Genomic DNA, 22,099 nt, shown 5'->3' on the forward strand with positions numbered 1-22,099 from the left:
GAGTGTTTTACTCCTCTAGCTCCATGTATGATATTGGAGTCTGTCATATAGTAAATGGATGGAATTGGTTGCAGGCTTACAGTCACTCCCTATTAAAGATGGCGTCTCATGGTCATAAACTATTTGCCTGATGAAGGTCTATTACAGAAACGTCTTAAATAAAAGTGTCATTGCAAGTATGTTTCAGTACGTCTCCTACACACCTGTCTCAGGAAATTGACGTGCAAAGTGTTCTTCTGCAAAATCCTACTCATGACTTTACAGCAATGAACTTTTAACTCTTTACTGTCCAAAAAGACCTCTCAGATCTGCAGGGTTAGGCCTGTCAGCTGATCCAGAGTCCAGGTTAAGGTCAGAGGACGATGGAGCTTTTTGCTGCAGCGGCTCCTCGGCCGGTGTTCGGTCTGCTGACACAGACTCAGCTTTTAAATCCTTAAGCTTTAAGACACATTTTTACAAACTAGACATATTTGTTTACATAATACAGCTCTGTTGTAGTTTTTACCTTGTGGATCAAATGTACTCGTAGCTTGAGAATTGCTGTACAAATGAAAATATTCAGAGTATTTTGACTTTTACTTGAGTAAAAGTGTGTCAGAGGAGAAAGAAAAAGCCACAACACTCCCATGGATCTGCTCTTCCTGTGTTTCTGCTCTCTCTCAGGAGCGGGAGGCTGGTCTCCCATGGTGACGGACCGGGAGCCGTGGCTCCAGGTGGACCTCAGGGACCGGATGGAGGTGACGGCCGTGGCCACGCAGGGGCGCTACGATAGCTCGGACTGGGTGAGCAGTTATCTGCTGCTCTACAGTGACACGGGTCAGGCCTGGAAACAGTACAGACAGGAAGACGGTGTCGGGGTGAGTCGTACATATTTGTCTGTTGTTTATTATTGTTCCACACTGCATTTCTCCCTTGTTAATGGACATCAGAGTTTAAGAAATGAGGCTTTTTCTCTGAGTGTGTTCATTAATTCTTTATGATCTATTGTGTTCGCCCTAGTTACTGTATGTCTGTACTGTTTAACAACATTATTCAGTCGTTAACCAAAAAAAAAAAACACTGAATGAATTGTTCACATCAGGAGAATTTAAAAACGGGCTCAAGTCAACATCTGTGTCTTTTCCACCAATCAGTGCTGTTAGGAGACCACAGGCCTGTCACTGCTGCGTCTTCTGTCGTTCGTGTTCAAATGAAAAGAGGATGTGAGGGTGAACACCACATCGCTGCTGTGTGTTGCTCTGAATTATTTAACTTGCTCTACACACTTCTTTGTATTATCTACAGTACACTGGAATAGAAAAACCATTAAAAACATCATGAGTTTGGAATAATAATGTTCTCATACAGGGTCAAATATCTAGAGAAAGAAGAATCCCCACCACCACCACCATCATCATCATCACCGTGTATCTGTGCAGACTGTCTGCAGTTTACTGAAACAAAAGATCAAAATGTTCCATGTAGAATATATTGAATATGAAATACATCTGCTGTGAACAGACCCTGACACATCCTGCAGAGACGTCTCACTTCATTCACATTTTAAGATGTTTATAGTAGAGATATCGCTATGATCCGGGCAGATAAAGGATCAGTAAAGCGGTAAAATAAAGCCGATCAAATGTTGATCCGTTCTTTACTCTGCTGCGTTTTGGCCACCTCAGACTCCCGGCGTCGGACTGTTGAGTCCAACGGATCATAGTTTATCACAGACCTCTAACAGAATAATCATTGGAACGGGAAAAGGTTTCAAATTAGCTTAAATAAACTGACATAACATTTATTTTTGACGATCACTGAGCTGATGCTGTGTTCATGTCATAAAGGATGAATGTAAAGATGAAAAGAACCAAGCGGCGCTCCGACAGTTTGGTATTTTCCTGACGTTGAAACTCACTTTGCCCGTCTGTGTGTTATTCTGGTGACCAGGACACGGTGCACAGGTGGGAGGTTCATTCAAACGAAGCAGCACAAAGACAGTTGTCGTTGTATTTTGGTTGAAATTTGTGATGGGAAATTGCTAATCACTCAATAAACACACAAAGAGAGCATTGTCAGGTTATGAAATAGTGTAATCAAATAATACAATCAGAAGTATAATGCATCATAGTTCTGGAGACAAAGATACCACCTAGCTATCTTTTCTTTGTCTGAAAGGTTAACCAGTCCCTTAAATACTACTCGTACAGAATTTAAGACATCTGTTTACTAACCTTACAGGTCAGCAACCCTCAGATAGAAACATAAGTCAAAAGTTCAGCTAACCTAGGAACAGACTTTCTTCACGACCATATATGACAGTACATAAGCACCAAGTAACATCACAAAATAACATTACTACCATATTAAATTAAGGACAAACCACACTATCCTCTAAAGCTGATCAGTTTTACACATAAACATCTACATAACTACAGTTTATCTTATCACTGGCTCAGGTAAGGGTATAACAGAATAAACCTAACTGTTAGACACACAACTGCCTCATCTTACACAGCAAAGACCTAAGTTTAGAATAGACATGGCATAGAAGAATTTAGAACATGTGTGAAACACAAACTAACACTAAACTGAACTTAAACACTGTCTGAAACATGTATGATATATTGAAGAAATACATCAAATGATAACCCGTTATTCAGTTTTCTTTTACAAATTTGGTCCTAGTCATTGCCAATTATCAACAGGATCAAACTAAACACTTGCTGCAGACGTGTTGCAACAACAGATTAATGCTTAAACTATAAATCATTTATTTCAATTAAACATTCTCCAACTAGAATCAGCACAGCAGGGAAGTCAGTAAATCAGTCTGCATTGATGTATAAATGAATGCGGGTGATTCTTACAGTATCTGCTGTTTATACTGTATGAGAAGCTTCTCCTTCAGCCTCTGAGAAGTGTAAAGATTAAAGATTAACACCAAATCACTTAAACGTGGGTTTAATTAACCTACATCAGTCTGATGGGAGGCGTCCATGTTTGTTTGGCTTCCGGGCACAAACATATTATTAAGTATTATTAAGTTGAGCATAACAGTAAACGCTCTTTATAAGTCGGAAAAGTTACAATAACTCTGATATGACTTAATCTACTCTGATGAGAGAAGAGGACGATTTATTGGAATAAAGCTGAACTTTTAATCAATGGAAACTGCCCAAAGGGTACAAAAAATAGCCCAAATTATCACAACCCGTCCAAAACTAATTTTACCACCGACTTAATTAAAAAGTCCAATTTGAACTGTGACTGAACTGAATTTGGTTAAACTGAGCTCTGATCTCCTTGACAACAGCCTCCACTGCAGCTTTTCACTGTACATGAGAGTGAACACGTGTGTGATTGTGAAATACAAATGAATTCTGACATCCTGGTTGGCAAAATACACAAATTTACTAGACTCAGACTCTAAAGCGGCCAGTATACTCTATTAGAAGTGCTCATTGGATGGTCAAGTAGCTTCAGAAAGCCCCTCCCCCACCACCTGTCCAGTATATAGTCACTTTGCGCAGTGATTGGTTGATTGATTGATGAGAGAGGAGCTCTTTTAGCTGCTTTAGGGAGGAGGGGCGGGAGAATTAAATACAATTATTTGTAAATAATTTCAGGTCTTTCACCATGTGGTTTTGCAGACGATACTATGTCTTAATATCAAGATAAATACTGATGCCTTGATACATAAAATAATAATATATACATATCCTGGGATGTCTGACGTGGTCGTACACTCTCGTTCTAATAAATCAACTCTAACTCTCTCTTTCTCACAAGCAAAGAGCTGAAAAACTTAATACTTGAAAGGTACAATATGCAACTTCTGGAAATCAAGCTAGCTGTAGCATGAGACTCCTACGAAAGCGTCAAAACAGCCTCTGTATTGATTTTTCTCCGGGGCTGGAAGTAACGGAGCTCTTCTGTTGGGATTTTTACAGCGTTCACAAAACATCATCCTCACAGGTAAGAACTGCATATTTTATAAACAGTTGCCACAGTATGAAATGATGGATTATAGTGGAGACTACATTTTTATAAAAACTAGTTAGCGTTACATTTAGCGTCACAGTGTAGCGATGCATGTTGCTAGTAAGAGGACGCGGTTAGCTGTGACTTGCAAGCTGCAAGGCTTCAGTTTGAACTTTATCTAACTAACATCTATGGTCACCGAGCTAAAACTAATGCAGTCTAATACAGAAGTCCTGTAAACAAATCCTCCATTTATGGAGGTGATAATTGATATCTAATCTCGTTTCCACGAGGGATGTGCAGAGTATTTATATTTGTATTTGTTGAGGCAGCAAAATTATTTGTATTTGTATTTGAATAAAAGTGGAAAGAGGCTTAAAAATCCTGTTTTTGTTTTTATGACACTTTTAATTGTAGAAAATTAAAGTGTTACAATAAGTGTTCATGAATAAACTACCTCATGAAGGAGGTCCCCACACCGGGTCTTGATCTGGAGTCTCCCAGATCATAGACAACTTTGCTGATTACTGAGCTAAAACTTAACTCATCACCTCATTGCAGACAGACCTCTACTTATTTATACACCCATAACACACAGACAGCACAGCCTGTAACATGTAGAGAAGAACTTCAAAGGTGATTATTGCTTTGCACTTTTCATTTATTGCCTATTTTTTTACAACCTAACTTTGTGGAAAGGAGAAGAGGAACAACAGGTTATGGAGAGTCTCTTTGGAACACTTTGCTTGTGTCAGTAGCTCAGCTTTATGTCTGGGGAACACCCCCAACAAATAACATTTTAAATATTTGTATGAAACAAATATTCGTATAAAACCCAATATTTGTGCTTTGCCGAATAATGTATTTGTATTCGGGCACACCCTATCAGTGAGGTTAGGCTAAATAACAGTATAATGAAACACAGTTCAGCAGCACCACAAACTACAGCCTCAAAAGTAATCAGACAGTTGAATTAACAGCTCTCTGAAACATTATAACCTTCATGAAGTGAGGATTTACTGCAGGATTTTAGATTGCAGTGGACATGATACACTGGCAACTAAACTTATTTATTGCAGTTACTATTTATATTGTTAATTAATATTTATATTGTAATTCGGCATTTACAAGAAGAAGAATCCGGCAGATTAATTCGTACAGTTGTATTTTCATTTTACTTTGGCAACAGACAGTTATTGAAAACCTGGACCTGGACAGCTATCGCCAAGTCCTGCAGACCTGCCTGACCCATGACCCCAGCCTCATTTTTGATGTCCTCGCCATCAGAGAGGGAGACTGACAGGCATCTAATCCTCTTACCATCCCAGCACAACCCCAGTAGTGGATCTGCCAGAGGTGTAGGAGGAGGCCAACGGGCACTGAGTGCAAATGTTGTTGACAGCAGCCTCAATCCTGCATTCCTCCTCCGCCTCACACGGATACCGTCGTCCTGCAGGAGAGAGTCTTACCTTTGGCCAGGAGGTGATGAAAAATGACATTTATTCATGATTGTCTGAATCTGGGAGAGGTATGCTGCATACAGACAGTTTGTCCTGTGGCAGTATGGTTACATGGGTCAGGGTTGTGATACCATCCTGCTGTGTGAAGAGGATCAGAGACAAATACCCAGATCCCCAAACCGCGGACTCATTCCCAGGAGTGTGTAACTATCTACGGAACACCATATTGTCTCATTATGTAAACAGCTTGGAGAACATTTGTCTTTGTATTTATTCGTAATTTTGGCTAATTTGTTTTCACTTTGATTTGCGCTACATTCTAATAAAATATTGCATCTGTGTCTTTGTGACGTCCTAATTTGTCAAACACAGTTATCTAATGTTTCATAATACTTGTTTTTTTTGGCTAAAAACAATTATATTCTCTTCAGTGTAATGCAATTCAACATCATTACAGCACTCAAATAAGTTGAATCATGAGCTCAGAGCTGAACGCTTGAAGCTTTAAACAGTATTTTGCATTGAATTGGTTTGAATTAAATTGAATTTAAAAGTTGTAACTATGTGTCATAACATCACCAAAGGTAAATGAAAGCATGACAGATAATATGCTACAAAACGTAAAATATTATTAACTTCTTTAAAATATAAGTTACATAAAAATGTGTTTTACCAGTGTTTCAACCACTCATGTAGTGGTTGACCCTAACCCTAACCCTAATAAATAAAATGTATAACTTTAAAATACAAAATACATTGTTGAAGTAGTGTCCATCTCCTGTGTGTTGTGTGTGATTGGAAGCTGCTGTTCTGGTCGACTGCTTATTGTGTGGTACCAGCGGTGTCAAAAAAAACAACAACAAAAAAAACAGTTTAAGAATCGCTTGATTACACAAATATGCATGACAGACATCTACATGTAAAAAAAATTTGGGTTTCATGTTTTCTGCATGTCCAGTAAGGAAGCCTTTCTATTGGGGTCTGTCTGGTAAAAGTGAATCTTTTTAGTAAAGTGCAGCTCCGAGCATCTGTTTTAGGTGACCTGCTGGTTTGTTTAAGTGTCTGCTGGTTTGTTCAGGCGCTTACTGGTTTGTTCAGGCTTGCTGTTCCACTAAAGTCTGTCTGTTCCAAGTCTCCTGCTGACTCGATGCCCCAGGAGCTGCTCTGTGATCAGAGGCTGGGACTCCAGAGACGAGCCTGAGCTGTTGTGGGTCTGAGGGATGCATCGCTCTCTTTCTAGACACTCATCATCCAGCCATCTTCTCACGATGGTTCTCTGCATGTCTGACATGTAACTGTAGTCCTTTGGAACTGTGACAGTATATGAGCTCCATCTCCTGGACTGTTTGTTCCAGACTTTGTGGCCCCTAAAAGAAAAAAAGATACAACACAACACAACAATTAGTACATGACGACACTTGTTGATTTGTGGTGTTATAATTATGAATACGTGTAAGTCAGTGGTTTAGTGAGGTAATTGGGTGTAACGTACAATAAAACACCATCCTGTTTTTCAGCACATGAGCCTCATACTCAGGTGGGCTGAAACTCTAGGAAGCGTTCATCAAGATGTGGTTCTGCTGTTGATCTACCTGTGGTACATATAGCAAGTTATTAAACAATTTAAACGTAGTTTCTCTGACAGATGAAGGATAAAACACATTCTGTTATTTATGTATGTCCACAAAAACAAATGAAGCTAAACAAAAGTGAGCACACACTTGCAGAACAATTACAGAAATGCAGAACTATTACCTTAATTAAGGCTAAAACTTTTCCACGTCCCTCAGCCACCTTTGATTCATGATCACTGAGATCAGGATCCTGTGTGCAATAGAGTCTTGCTCAATCCAGATGTTGCTGTGGCTACTGAGCATCTGTCCGTGGTGGCCAGCGGTGCTCATCAGTGACATTTGATTTGATTTGATTTATTGATTGGGACAGTGTGCAGTATTAAGCATAAATGATGCACTGCACCAGAGTTAGCTTGAAGCTAATTTGCATCTGTAGTCCACTACAATCAAAACATACAACAGCACAACAACAAACAAACAAACAACAAAAAAAAACACAAAGAACAAACCATACAAAATACAAAGCTACACACAACAGCACATCACATACACCCAAACTAGACTCAGTGGTCACACAGCTGATTCATCTTTAGTTGATTTTTTAATTTGGCCTTGAATGTATTGATTGAACTACAGTTCTTCATATCATCAGGTAGGACATCCACTGAGTTATTGTCTAAATACAGTGTGAAGAAATGGTACAATCTATAGAGGATATTCTGGAGGATCTAATCACAAAGTCACATAGTGGAGGAGGACAAACCATTTACAATTTTATAAACTAGGCTATTTCCCCAGTACCCTACGGTGATGGAAATGCATTAGTGATTGGTGCAAAACACCGGTCGACAATAATCACACAGACAATTTGAGGAAAATAAGAAAGACAGTTCAACAGTCATTTTCCCAATGACATCAACTCAAGATTTCCACAGTAATGAACATATTCTACATGCTTTGATTATATACCAGGACTGACCAGTCTATGTACAGTGTAGCAAACTTCCTCTTGCTTTAATATTTGTGATGTTTTCTTTATGTTGGTTCACACAGAAGAGATCATTAATATATTCTTGTAACCTTAATTACAGCTTGTAACCTTTTCTCCAGATTTTTTGCTCCACGCCACATGAATGGATAATTCCACTTTCTTTGTATTTCCCTTTGCTTGATGTTTTGGTGAAGATAAGCAGCATGAGCAACATATGGCATGAAATGTGATATACCCACAGATGTAATTCTACCCTATAATAACAAAAATAACAATACAAAAAGGAACATTTACTAAAGAGTGCTGAAATCTGTCTGTGTACATCCATGCAGACCTCTTGAATGTTAATTTCTTGTTTTAGTTCATCTATTGTCTGGGTAAAGGCCTCCTTTTCCATAATGACAGAGTTGTACTGGTTTGCCTTTTGTGCATGTTAACAATGGACAGTACTTCTTTGCCCACCCGCCATAAGGAATCATTCAGTTACACAGATAAAGACAGCTATGTGATGGATAACCACAGATAAAGTAATTATGTTGGTCTACCCAACTCAACAAGAACAACACAGATTTTATTACATAGGTTTGTCACAATGTGAAGCCTCCTCTCCTCCCAGAATGCTTTAGTTGTGTCAATACTATATGCGTCTTGGATCCAGAAGACAGAAGTTCGACCACGCCGATGTTCAAGCAGTGTGTTAGTAGCTGGGATGAAGTCTCCTGAGAAGTCCACTTCCACAGAGTTTGGCCACTCAGACCCTTTTGATCACTTTTACACTACAAACAGCGGTGCCTACCAGGCTGTCCCATGTGTGTGTGCCCCCCCCCCCCCCCCCCCCCCCCCCCCCCACCTGATGCCCACACACAGCCAGAAATGAAAGATGTCTAGGTTTGTGGCGAGGGTGTCTAAGAAGTGGAAAAGTGAAGCTGTGGAGGACCTCCGTGAGTGTTTTGACTGTAGAAACAGGGATGTTCTCAGGAGTCTGGAAATCCTACAGCAGCTTGTGTGAGGACAGCTGTATACCATCACGCACCAGGGTGAGTTACAACAATGACAAATCCTGGTTCAAAGCTAAGCTCAGACGGCTAAGGTTAAAAAAAGGAAGAGGTGTTCAGCAGTGTGTCCAGCGACCTGAATGAGGCTCTATTGTGACACTTCCCCCCCGACGAAAGACATCATCTCCAGCTCCCCCATCTCTTTTAAACTCAACCGCTCTTTTCACTTAGAATTTATTTTTACTCCTTTTTATTGTAAAATTGCAGTCCTATGAAATCCCTGAAATCTGATAATAGCCATTAAAATCATACAACCCCAACAAAAGGTGTCCGACAACCAACTATCACTACAAAAACCCATCAAGTGGTCAAAGTGGCATCAAAATTAGCACCTTGAAGTTCCTCCAGTCAAGATTTTATAAAGTGGTAAAGAAGTAAACATGCATTTTTTTTGAAGGCATCACCTCCTGATACTACACCAAAGACAGACAACTAATCACTAGCATAATATACAGAAGCCCCCTTTGTACCTGATTTACTGACCTAATAGAGATTCAATAATAAAACATATCTCCATCTAATATAAGTAGACAAGTTGGTCAATATCCAGACCAAATATTCCCTGTTGTAATCACTGTTCTTTCTGCAATTGGCAGCATGATGAAGTGTATGTTGAACAGGTGTTTGACTAACGACGCTGCGTCTCGGCCTCGTATGAGCCCACAGTCTCTGGTTTTTACCGGCGGCGGCACATTTGTCAAACAAACCCATAGTCCTCACTTAAAGGGGTTTTCTCTCATAAAAAAAAGCAAAACTCACCATTTTAAAACACGTCTGATAAGGAATAAGACTTACTCTTGAGTGTGGTTAGACCATTATGTAAATTGAATGGAGCCGTACAAACAGGTGACAGACAACCAGAGTCCCAGGGGAAAGCACCTAATTAGTGGAGACTAAAACACATTCAGCTGGCGGACATGAAAAATATAACTCAGCGATCACAAATTGATTCTGCTCTAATATTTAACAATGACAGCAGACCAGAGGGGTGACTTGGTGTACTTGGTAGATGTGACTGGTTGATTCTCATTACTAGAAATAGAAATAAAGTGACGTTGCTTATAGAGGTGGTGCTTATTCAGCAAAGCACAAATAGTGTTTTTTTTATGAACATTTATTTTGTACAAATATTTAAAAAAAATATTTGTTTTTGAGAAGAAAAAAAACATGTCAAATACCAGCGTGCAGGTCGGTTACATCACTATCTCAGTGTCTCTCCTCTGCTCCGCTGTGACGTCTATCAGCAGGTCTCAGTGAGGGGAGTCACATCCACCTGCTACATGACGCACATTTCCTTATTTGGACATCACTCCTGGAGTTGGGGATGTTCCCCAGAGATAAAGCTGTATTTTTACACCTATTTCTATTTTTTATTCAAATACAAATAATTTTTCTATTCATAGGTGCTTAGCTGCTGTGAGTGTAACTGCATTATTATGGCATGATTCACAGGCAAAGACGGTAAAGGTAATGTTACTGTCATGAAATTACAAATAATTACAAAGTTACCTCCATCTGGTGAAAGCGGCGCAGATATAAATTCTTGATAAAAAAAAAAAAAAATGTCGATTTCTTTGTGCTTTTGTTCTTCTTCTTCAAAAGTCTTTCTTTTCTTGCCCTTCTTCGTGGTGTAGAGTGTCTCAGACAATGAGTCTGCCATCGTGACGTCTTCCTTCGGCTAACACTAGCTTGGTGCCTCAGAAGGAGAGGAGTAGTGACCCAGAAGCGCATGCATGTGTGCCCCTGACTCTGGCCTTCACTGATTGGTTAGATGGACGAGGTTCGTGTTGAAAACTTCAGAAGGGAATATCTCTGCTGCTTCACATCACCTCTCCACATTAACTCATACTTTGGACCCAAATTGCAAAAGTTTCATATTGTACTTTTAACTTAAATTACTTAACTTAATAGTTTTGAACCAGGACCTCCAGGATTTGGATCAAGTAACTTGTGAAAGCTGTGTGCCTAACTCAGAAGGCTCCGTCTTAAATAAACATTTCATATCTGAATTTAAGTATTTAAGACTCCCTAGTTTTATGTAGCAGCCGGCCAGCTTATATCAAACAACTCAAAACTAGCACTGGTACACTGAAAACTGGAGTTCACGTATATGTTTTAATGAATCTGTTGGATTCTTTCTTGTTCATGTGTGAATTAAAAAAAGCAGCAGCAGGATGAATGGCAGCTAATTAGTCAGGCGTCTGTGATGAAGCTCGCACCGAGCCAGCCGACCCCAGCTTTCACCCAGACCTTTGGCTCATGCTAATTGACGTCCGTCTGGCATTTTAACAAGTGAAGTTCACAGGTAATGGCTCAGTGCTGCTACCTGAGCTGTGGGGACTAATGAGAGAGCTGACTGTTGATCTCAGCAGACGTACCCCTGCACAATTAGACTCAACCTTTAGCTGTGAAAAAATATAGAAATAAGAGTTTGATGACTGTGTAAAACAACAGTCCAAATGTTTGTTCAAATAGACTGAAGCAGTGTCCCACTTCTATACTAACTGTCCAGTTTATATTATATATTAATTTTCATCTTATACTGGTTTTTTGCACACTACAGACTCAAAACCTGCTTAGAATTAGCTAGCTTACACCGGCAACATTGGAAACAAGTAGTGAAAACAACACTGACGCATCATCAGCTTTTAAGTTGATATGTTGAACTTACTGGCAAACAGTTACCAGCAGTTACGGAGCGACATTATCATTGATGTGGAGTCGTGTTTCTGTCCACCTGGTGAATGTGAGTCCGATATTCACTCTCTTTTAGCTTCTGTTTTTACTCTCTACCAACTCCTGAGGGAAATATCTGGCTCTTTAGCTGCTAAATGCTCCACTATGTTCACCAGCTAGTCTACAGCTAACTGTGTCTGTTTGCTGTTTGGTGCTGAGCAGGTAGTGTACGGCGGCTTTTTACAGCTTTTTCTCTGAAAACAGCTGCCTGCTGCAGCCTAAAACAAGGCTATGAGAGCGCTGAGAGTGAAGCAGAACAGTAAAGTTGCAGCCGGACAGATAAACAATGAGCTGAAACTCACTATAAAGCTGCAGAGTGACTGATAATTCTCTGTAGGTTCATCACTACGAACCACAACCAACACATTACACACTGACAACTCATACATTGCTATTATAGAAAATATCCATTGTAGCTGCTGTGAAGGTGTGCTCAGACAGGAATCGAAGGTCATTTTTGCTTCACGTCATTAGCGTAATCACATAATTTGACTGCTAGACCGTTGGTGTTTATTCACCCAAAACAGCCAATTACCAACTATGTGTGTTTGTGCTCAGCAGAAACTCCATTTCTCTCTGTTATTTGCCTCCAGTCTCTCTCCTTTTTTCTCCTCCTCTCAGATTCATGAAGCCCTGGGAAATGCCCAGATTTTTCACACGAGTTGAAACAATTTCAAATCTTGCAAATGTGTCTTTGTGAGTTTGCACCTAATTGCGTGTTTCCATTGACTTTGTTCGCCTCTAAAGTTCACTTTGCATTCTGTCTGAACACACAATAAGGGGCTGTTCACACCTCCACACTCAAACGCCGGAGCAACGACCCCTTCTTTTCATGAATAATGAACTAATAAGACTTGGCTTTGCAGCCCGCCGCCCCTGCTGAGCCAGAGAGATACAGAAAGCACCCAGCTGCACTACTGATGAGAAAGGCTCAACTTCAGGAAAATGTCCAGTGACGCAGTTTAAGTGACAACACTGAGGTCCGATCACACTTGTTTTGAGTCCTTGTTCACTACTCTTCTCCACCGTGTAAATTTACTTTAAGTAAAACGGAGGAAAAGCTGATGTCAGGGTGTCTGATTTCTCTACGACGTGTCTTTAACGAGCTACTGGGACCTTCAAAAAAAAGAAGGACAAGGTGTGGAAACAAATCTCCAAAACTGTTGGTTCATTAGCACGTCAGCTATGTCAGAAAACAGGTGCAGCAGAGAATGTAAATTACATGTTCAGTACAACAAGCACACAGGACTGCAGATTCATGAGACTGAGGACTACTCTGCATCCGTATGTGTGAATGCACCTCAACACCTGGGACACACAGTCTACCTCTACCTGGCCATCAATAACAGAATGTTTCATATCATTTCATTGTAAATTTCATTTAGTTTGGACAGAAAAAGGTTAAGAATAATATGTGAGGTGAAAGCTGCTCGGTGGGGTCTGGTTGGGGCTTCTTCTGTGTCAGCCACATACACTCCTCACACAGGATGGGTTTTTTTTTATTAATTATATTGATTATTCTGCCAGTTAAACCCCCGCTGTCACCGCTCCAAGTGAAGAAAATCCCTGCAGACGATAGCAAGTTCCACTAATGAGCCAAACACACTCCGACAAACAAACCTCCAAACTAACTTTCGGGAGGGAAACTGATCACAAATAAAGGAAAATAACAACACCAAATCTCCACCTGGAAGCAGGTAAAACAACAGGCAGGAGTCCTGGTGTGAATATCACAGAAAGCGAGCGGGAGTCGAGAAAAGAAGCTCCGTGTGTCACCGACTCTTCACGCTGTAGTTCCAACTCCAGAGAGGCTCCCTCCTCTGCAGTCCTCCTACTACCTTATAATCCCAGTCGCTTCAGCGGAGCAGTAGGGGGCCCCACCCCAGTCTAGTTAACATGTACATGAGCTGGGTGAAACCATGGCCTAACTTCGCAGGGGTGACAGGTCATACAGCAGACAGGTGTATAATTGTCCAGGAGGGGTCAGGTGTACCACAGCTGACACACACATGTCCAAGACGTAGAACATTATGAATAGACAAGGCGTAGACCAATGCCCTCATCACTCAGCCCGCTGAATAAGGTCATAGACGCTGCTACACTATGTGTGGAATGCACTCGGACCGCAGCCTGTAAACTTGGGAGATATACTCACAAAGCCGACTAGCTAGGCACTTTTTGGATGGGGCTTTATTGGCCACTCCCTCTCCATAGCACAGTGTGGCGAAACACGGGGAGACACACATCACCGGCCGTTGTCGAGGGGGTGGGCAAAGACAGGTATGTCGCCAAAGCCCTCATTACAGAAGGAAACATCTACTGCATACACTTTCACAGTGGCACCTTTTCCACCAGATATTGTAGAAAGGAAAGAACTTCTCCCACTGCACACATCAGGGGGTCTAGTCTCCTTTCCTCACACCAACCACTTCGCCTTCTAGCGCCTTCGCCACTTGGATCGTCTGCACCATCTGCGCGGACAGTCCGGTCCGCATCAGCTTGTCCCTCTCAGGAGCCGAGCCTGGACATTTTTTTGGCCAGTTAAGATTTATTTCCTTCTCTGAGAAGCTTCAGGTTCATGTCTGACCTCAGTCCCAGCAGTAGCGCCATCCTTTATAAATCTTCACAGAGATAATCTGCTGAAACATTCTGAGTGAAGCTTCAAAAGGCACAAGAGTTCATGAAAACAACAGGATGGCGCTGCTTCCCGAGCTGACGGTGACCTCATTATCCAAACACAGGGCAGAGAGCTGTGGACCAGCTGTGAGGTGATGCAATGTGGACTCTGGTTGAGAAATATCCTGTTTCAGAACAAATGAAGCTCTGGAAATTATTTGAGCAGATTTAAAGTTATTTTATGGTTGATTGAAAGTAAACTAATCAGAAAAGGCAGCTACGGCTGCTATTTTAAATCATGCCCATCGACTTTCCGTTTAGAATATTTGCAGTCTCCTTCACTGTAGGAGTAAATTAGCTGGGCTTTCAGTGCATGTGGAGTCAGTTGAAAGTCTTGCTGGTGGGGGTCCAGATTATCATCATCATCATCCTTGAGTAGCTGTGTGTAAAGAGCTCTTTTTATCCTGCAGGGAATCAAAATGTGAAGCCGTTTCTTCCCCGTCAGGCTGTTTCTCTTAAACGGGTTTGACTTGCAGCTGGAAAATCAGCATTTTGTGTTTCTCATTTGATCATAATACAGTGACCGCCAACTTCGATTAGTTACTACTGCCACATAGAAAGACCTTTGCTTGACAATGCGGCAACTACATCTCTTCAGCTTCAGCTTCTTACCAGTTTTGTTTTAAGTTTTGGAGGTGGAAGAAAAACTCTGTCGACATGATCAAAATACGAGGGTCACTTTTACATCTGTTGATCATTATCAAAGTGTCTTTGTAACATATAACAGTGATGCATGTAGTCAAGCATTAGTGCAGAAAGATGACCGAGGCTGCCTGAGTTTGAGCTTAGCTGTGATTGGTACATAAAGGGAAAGAGCCGGTGCTTATATTGATCAATTACCAACTTTCAAGAGGCTAAAAAATATTAAGGAGTTCAGTGGTTTGCTGTTCGCTTGTTTATTCAAAGTTTATTAGGGACCGAGCCCAAAAGGCAGAGGACTACTAAGGGCGAGGACCCTATTGTTTTTTGTGTATTTGTTTGTTTTTTTGTTTGTTTCTTTATTATTATGGGACTTAAACCCTAAATTTGACCCCCTAAACATGCTCAAAAACTCACCAAATGTGGCACGCACATCAAATCTGGTGAAAAATTTGATAAAATGTAAAGCGCTACCTATTTAACAAAATGGCTGCCACGGCCCGTATGAATGTCATAGAGAGATCAAACCAAAACTCAGTTATTCGTCTCATCAAGACCTACAAATCATACACTGACACCTCTGACCTAAATCCAACAGGAAGTCCACAATCAGCCTTTCAAAGTAAAACTTTGCCCCAATTTTGGACCCTGAATAAACGCTATCTCCTCCGAGGACGTTGATGGTATCGGCTTTAAACTTTGATACATGACTTATGACACTTTGCTGAAAAAAAGTTGTTAAAAACTTTGTAATAACTCGAACGGTTTAGATTTAATAAGCCCTGAAAGTTGCAGTGCCACATCACCCTTTCAATGTAAAACAATGGGGAGGCAATCTATGGGCATGAACTTTGTGTCAAACAGAGGCTTCTGACGTCTAAACTATAAGTCTGACCACTTTCAAACCTGTATCAATGGATTCGCCACAAAATTTTTATTGTAAGATTTGGCCAAAGTCATGGGATTTATGAGGAGATTTCACAAGAAGCGTACTCTAAAATCCTCCTCTCCAACTGCTCCTGGTGATGTCACTCCCTCAGTGCTGTGAAACATTCCGCAATACACACTCATTATAAAACCACAGGAGGAGCAAGAAAAGACTTTAAAACTCACACTCTAATATCTCAAAAACAATAAAAGATAGAAAACACATGTAAATTCAAGATTTGTAGATCAAAGTCTCGTGACTCATTTAAACTATGTATCTAAAACTATGTGGAAGCAGTAAATGTTCAAAAAGACTTTGACCAGGTCATGTGGGTTAAAAGTCTTTACTTTTCTAAAAATAGACTTGATGAAAATTAGGAAAATAATTTGTTTTACACACAAACTCATCAAGAGTTTTCAATTTACTAAATGAAATTCAAGTGAATGGGCCCAAAACTTGCATGATTTTGATGACACAGGTGTGAGCAAGACAGACATGTCTCACCCTGCAGAAAATTCTCATCCTGTCAATCAATCTTTCAAAATAAAAGCACACCACACTTGTAATAAATATCCCTCATTTTTAAAAAGCCAGAGTGCGAGGTCCTGACCAACACTGCTTGCAGCTTTAATTAATATTAAATGTGTTGTGTGTTCAAATTACACCAAATTTGACACTGCATGTCCTCGGGTTACCAGCAAGACATCCGCCGAGTGTGAAGCCGACCGGATGAACGGTTCTCGAGATGCGAAGGACACACGGACAGACAAAGATTCCTTGCTTTTTAGTGAGAGGAACTGCAGTGCCCATTCAAAACATGTCTGAGACATCCTGCAGTAAGTCTGGAATGTACATGCCAAGTTTCATAATCAATAATATGTAACTATTCCACATTAAAATGACTTAAAACGACTAGACCAATGTCACATATTTTGTTGAGTTGTGTACTTACATTATCCCAAATGTTTCCAACAATTTTCAAACCCAGAGAAATCATTCAGTCATTTTAATCAAGGTAACGGTCTGTTTCATTTGGTCGCCTGTCGAGGGTGTCATACCCCCTCTGCCAAAAAGTATACGCACACAAGATTCATGTGTTGGTGTTATGGTTGTCCGCCACAATGGCGTCTACCAAAGAGTCAATGGTGTCTACCAAAGAGTCAATGGTGTCTACCAAAGAGTCAACGGTGGTCTACCAAGGAGTCAACGGCGTCTACCAAAGAGTAAATGGTGTCTACCAAAGAGTCAACAGCATCTACCAAAGAGTAAATGGCGTCTACCAAAGAGTCAACAATGTCTACTAAAGAGTCAGTGATGTCTACCAAAGAGTCAATGGCGTCTACCAAAGAGTAAATGGCGTCTACCAAAGAGTCAATGGTCTCTACCAAAGAGTCAACGGCGTCTACCAAAGAGTAAATGGCGTCTACCAAAGAGTCAACAATGTCTACCAAAGAGTCAACAATGTCTACTAAAGAGTCAGTGATGTCTACCAAAGAGTCAATGATGTCTACCAAAGAGTCAATGATGTCTGCCAAAGAGTCAATTATGTCTACCAAAGAGTCAATGGCATCTACCAAAGAGTCAATGGCGTCTGTTGGCTGCCCGCCGAACAACGTTGGGAAACACATGAAACTTCTTTATTCAGTGTTTGTACCGATTTTAATCACAGAGTCTGTTTGTTCTGGTGATGTAAATCAAACGTGTCTATTGCAACAATACTGTAAAGGGAATGAAAATGAAGGAAAAACAGCTGAGGTCTCAAAGGCTTAATGCTTGTTAGCTGCTCAGGTGTCTGAGACAGGATTCCTAATGAGGATACAAATATGTTAATTAATGAATAATATCAGTCTTTGTAAGTGCTTATTTGTTGGTAATACTCTAAGTTGTAAAACACTTTACAGGGTATCGAGTGTGTTTTTAACCCCTCAGAAAACACTAAGAGTATTATAGTGTGATTTCATACATTTTTCTGTTTATTTGTGTGTATTAATAGTAAAACAACACTTTTTTTACAACCTTGAACTGTTCTTTAATTATATTTGCAGTGATTATCACTAAAGATTTCAGTTCCAGGTAGCTTTACACTTTACTTATAGTGGTGTTTGTACTGAAAAAAGAAGACTATGTGTATGTGGTGAGGACATTTTAAACATGCTAAACAAAGATAAAAAAAAAAACTCCACAGAGTTTTAAAGGTAATTTGTTTTGACTCATCGTGTTTTCTCAGCTGATTAAGTGGCCAATGATCTTCTATAAAAGAAGCTGTTGACTGCAGGATGGCTCCATACTGAATTGATTGTGGGTAGAATGAACGTATGTGCCTGCCTGCTGTATGCAACACTGACATAAAGGAAAAAGAGGCTCGAGGGAGCTTATCACAGGAGGGGGAGAGGAAAGAGTCTTAATGAGGCGGCTCGTCAGTCCGTTGGAGAACAGAAATAATGAAGTCACAGTGGGGTGAGAGCTGTTTACGTGGATGAGGATGACCTCTGATCTGCTGGGAGACGATCTGCACCCTCGGGTCTCTAACTTCGTCTACCAGTCCGACCTGAGCGGATGTGCTTTCTGTGAGTCTTTCCACAAGGGTGGAAAGAAAACACAAACATCACGGCTCAGGGAGTCCACAGCAGCAGGGTTCATGTCCGGAAAGAAAGAGTCTGCAGGGGGATTATGTTTGAATGTTAATGACTCATGCTGATGTGTTTGGCATGAATGGGTAGAATGACTTCACCGCAGTTGACTTCATTAGAGTAACAGAAGGCAAAACACCAAGAGAAGGATACAAAGAGTAATGAAATCATTCAACTACCACACTGCAGACAGTCGGATATACTAGTTGGATGTATCAGCGAGGGTGAGGAGGTCCTTCGGTATCCGCTGGACAACGCTGAGGATGCTCTCCAGTTTGCTGTTGTGTGCTGGTGCAGCAGGTTGAGGGAAGCAGATCCGCGAGGCCAATGACGTTGTGGGGGCGGAGCTGGACTCTCAAGAGACGAGGATGTTGTCCAAGTTACGTGTCACCTTGGGTCTCCCACCCAATCCATGACGTGCTTTGGACTTATTTCACTCCTGTCAGCAGCTTCATAACCCCATAATTTATTTTCAACTGTGTAATACTGATTTAACAGTACAAGCAGTACTCTGGTGTATATTTATACTGCATTAATACTACATTTATAATGTATATTTCAACTAATGTTTCTTATTTATACTATTCTTACATTTTACAACATTTATAAATCCCATTTGTCAGCATTATTTTTTTACACATTAGTAATTTTTTTTTAATTTCTCTGCCCTTATATATATATTTCTGTTCTAGACTGTGATCGATAAAGTATTTCTGATTCTGAGATATTTAGTGTTTTATAAGACAAAAAACAGGACAAACAGCAAATTAACAGCATAATTAAAACGTGGAGAGAGAAAAGAAAAGACCATTTAAATATATTATTTAATAATTAATAATAATGAATTAATAATACTTATATTTAATATTACTTTAAAAAATTGTAATTAATAATAAATGCAGCTCAGCATGCTTTATATAAAAAACATAAAGAGCATATTTAAACATTAAGAAACATTTAAAATCCATTTCAATTAGAAGTTAAAACCATGCAGGTAGAAATGTACATGATGTAATATGTATAGACAGTCGATTCATCAATTAGTGAATCAACACAAAATTAATCACCAATTATTTCAATAACTGATGAATTATTTTAGTAATTTTTCAGTTTTTCAGTAAACTGAACATGTTTTTGGTTTATTTACATAACAAGACATTTGAATACAAAATAAACCTTCAATTCATGGACTGAACAGTTAATCAGTAAATAATTGTTAGTTGCAGCTCTAAATATGTGTAAAATAAACTTAATTAATAAATAAGAGTTACAGCTTCACAAGAAACAGTCCTGATGAAAACCTTCCTGCAATTATGTGAAAAAAAAATCTACAGTAAACCATTAATATTGATTTTTTTTTTGTGAACTGGCCCTTTAAATGAGCCTGACTCTGCATGATGAGCAGCGTGTTTTCATGAGTCGACTCCCAGAACTGCAGCATCGACTCCTTTAGAGTTTGAAGTCGAACACGTTTAGAAAAACCCCGGCGTTATGAATATTCATGTCGTCTTTTGTGTTCCATTAATTTAACTCACCAAAAAAAAAAAAACCCCCACAAAAATGTTACACACGTCTCCGTGGAAACCCCGGTGAGATGAGTGAACGCCTCCTGCATGTGGAAGTGCTTAGCTTGCATCTCCTTTAAGATTCAGCCACCAGGCTCCACTTAAACAGTACAAAAGAGCAAAGAGCTGAGCATAAATCACAATAACAGCTTCAATGGCAACGCCTTGTCGGACTGTCGCCTTCATTATCTGCGGAGAAGCGGCGTCCTCGTGTATCCGTGTCCTCTGAGAGATGCTGTGGACGGTCATTTGTGCTGCTGCTCAGCATTACCTCCCTGCATCTTCCTGCTGCTGGAGGAGAAAAAGCTGAATTATTGGCCTTGTTTGTACTCTGTTGTGAAGCCTGAAGCTCTTCTGCAGACCATCTATCTTTCTGATAGTTTCTAATGCCCAGCTGTTATTGATTTGACTGTTATGAAGCAGCTGGTGATCATTTAAGAAGCAGGAGGGTGTTTATCTCTGTTTCTGTCTCCATCCATGTCTCTCTATTTTTTCTGCTTTGCTCCCTCCAGCGTTGATACTGTGTGTGAGCGTTTAGTCCGGTTGAATCGGACTTCCTCATTTGGGCAGATCTGAACACAGCGATCCTACTAAAAATACCGAACACAGACCCTTTAGAGGAGGTGGTCTCTGTGCGGTGGGAACGACCTCCATCTGACTCACTACGAGGCTGCAACCAGATCCCACCTGGACTAACAATGGAATAGACTGTCTTCTTGATATTTGGGCAGATCAGAGCTTCTTCAGGACCTTCTTCCTGTGTTTACGTTCTCGCTTTCACCAAAGACACATCTGACCAATGAGAGGACAGAACGTTTTTTTTAATTTTCTGTGTGAAAAGAACCAAGTTCAACAACTCAACTGATTCAGAGATGAGCAAATGTCCTGAGAGGATCATTAACAGACCTGAACTAAAAGACGTATCTTTTTTTTTTTTTTGGTTGTTTAGTCCAGTGTTTTTCAACCACCACCAGCTGAGAATGTTAAAAAATTAAGCCTATATTAACAATATAAAGTCATTCTCGTCAGAGAATGGAATCAAATAAACACAAAGAAAAAAGTCTGGGCCTGTTTGGATGAGCTGATATCCTGGCGGGAATCAAAGAAAGACTCACATGAAGCTTTTCCTCAACAGCTGTCCGTCTCTCTCTGTTTTTAGTGTTTTATAGCAGTCAGGCTTGAAAAGCTCACCTCACACAGATATGTCGTGGAAAATGGGAGCAATGTCAAAATAGCTTTGTTTGTTGACTGAAAGTAAATCCAAATGAAAGATAGCTTCCACCGTATGGCCTCGCGCCAGAGATGTTGCTCGAACTCACCGTCTTTGCTTTCTTTTGACCTCCACTCATACCGGGGCCTTCATCTGGCTCCGAACTTTGTCCAGGGTCCAGTTTGGAGTTACTGTGGTGTATTTTCATTAAAAGTCATTGGTGTGCTTAAAGACAATATTAAGCTATGCAGATTGATTTTATAAGTTTATAAGCAATAAGGGCTAGTGTGATACAATTTGTATTGGTGTAGTTATAATCTCATGAACCATATTTAATCACACTGTACGTATAGAGGCACGGTAGAAGAATCATAATCATACACTGGAGAAATGTGTGTTTGTATTACATGTCACTTTGCTTGGGTCTGCTAAAGTCTTCACCTTTCAAAAAAATACTCTCTGGAGGAGATCAAGAAATAAGGGTGTAAAATGACTAGAATAACTTATAAAAAAAATAAAAGGCCAGAAGACAACTTGGCAATAATGGTGTAAAATGATTCCCAATACTTATATATAAAAATTGGATATAATCAGGTAGAATTGAATATGCCAGTACATATCCTCAAACACCTCAAAACCTGTTTTGAAGAGTTTTGACCAACAACGAGTGAC

General features: G+C 40.1%; 1 protein-coding gene and 1 long non-coding RNA gene across 2 annotated transcripts in view; both read left to right on the forward strand.

Moving 5' to 3' along the window:
• LOC121906955 (contactin-associated protein-like 5) overlaps positions 1-22,099 on the forward strand; it is a 111,906-nt gene that overhangs the window by 30,209 nt on the left and 59,598 nt on the right. The window contains exon 3 of the mRNA XM_042426214.1: positions 664-857. Coding sequence (XP_042282148.1) covers positions 664-857 — 194 coding nt within the window. The remainder of the gene's footprint in view (positions 1-663; positions 858-22,099) is intronic.
• LOC121906956 lies at positions 2,635-5,762 on the forward strand. Its single transcript, XR_006098773.1, has 2 exons — positions 2,635-3,957; positions 5,153-5,762. It is a non-coding gene; the product is annotated as an uncharacterized LOC121906956 (long non-coding RNA).

The sequence above is a fragment of the Thunnus maccoyii genome, chromosome 11 (genome assembly GCF_910596095.1).
Source record: "Thunnus maccoyii chromosome 11, fThuMac1.1, whole genome shotgun sequence".
In the NCBI taxonomy this organism is placed as follows: Eukaryota; Metazoa; Chordata; class Actinopteri; order Scombriformes; family Scombridae; genus Thunnus; species Thunnus maccoyii.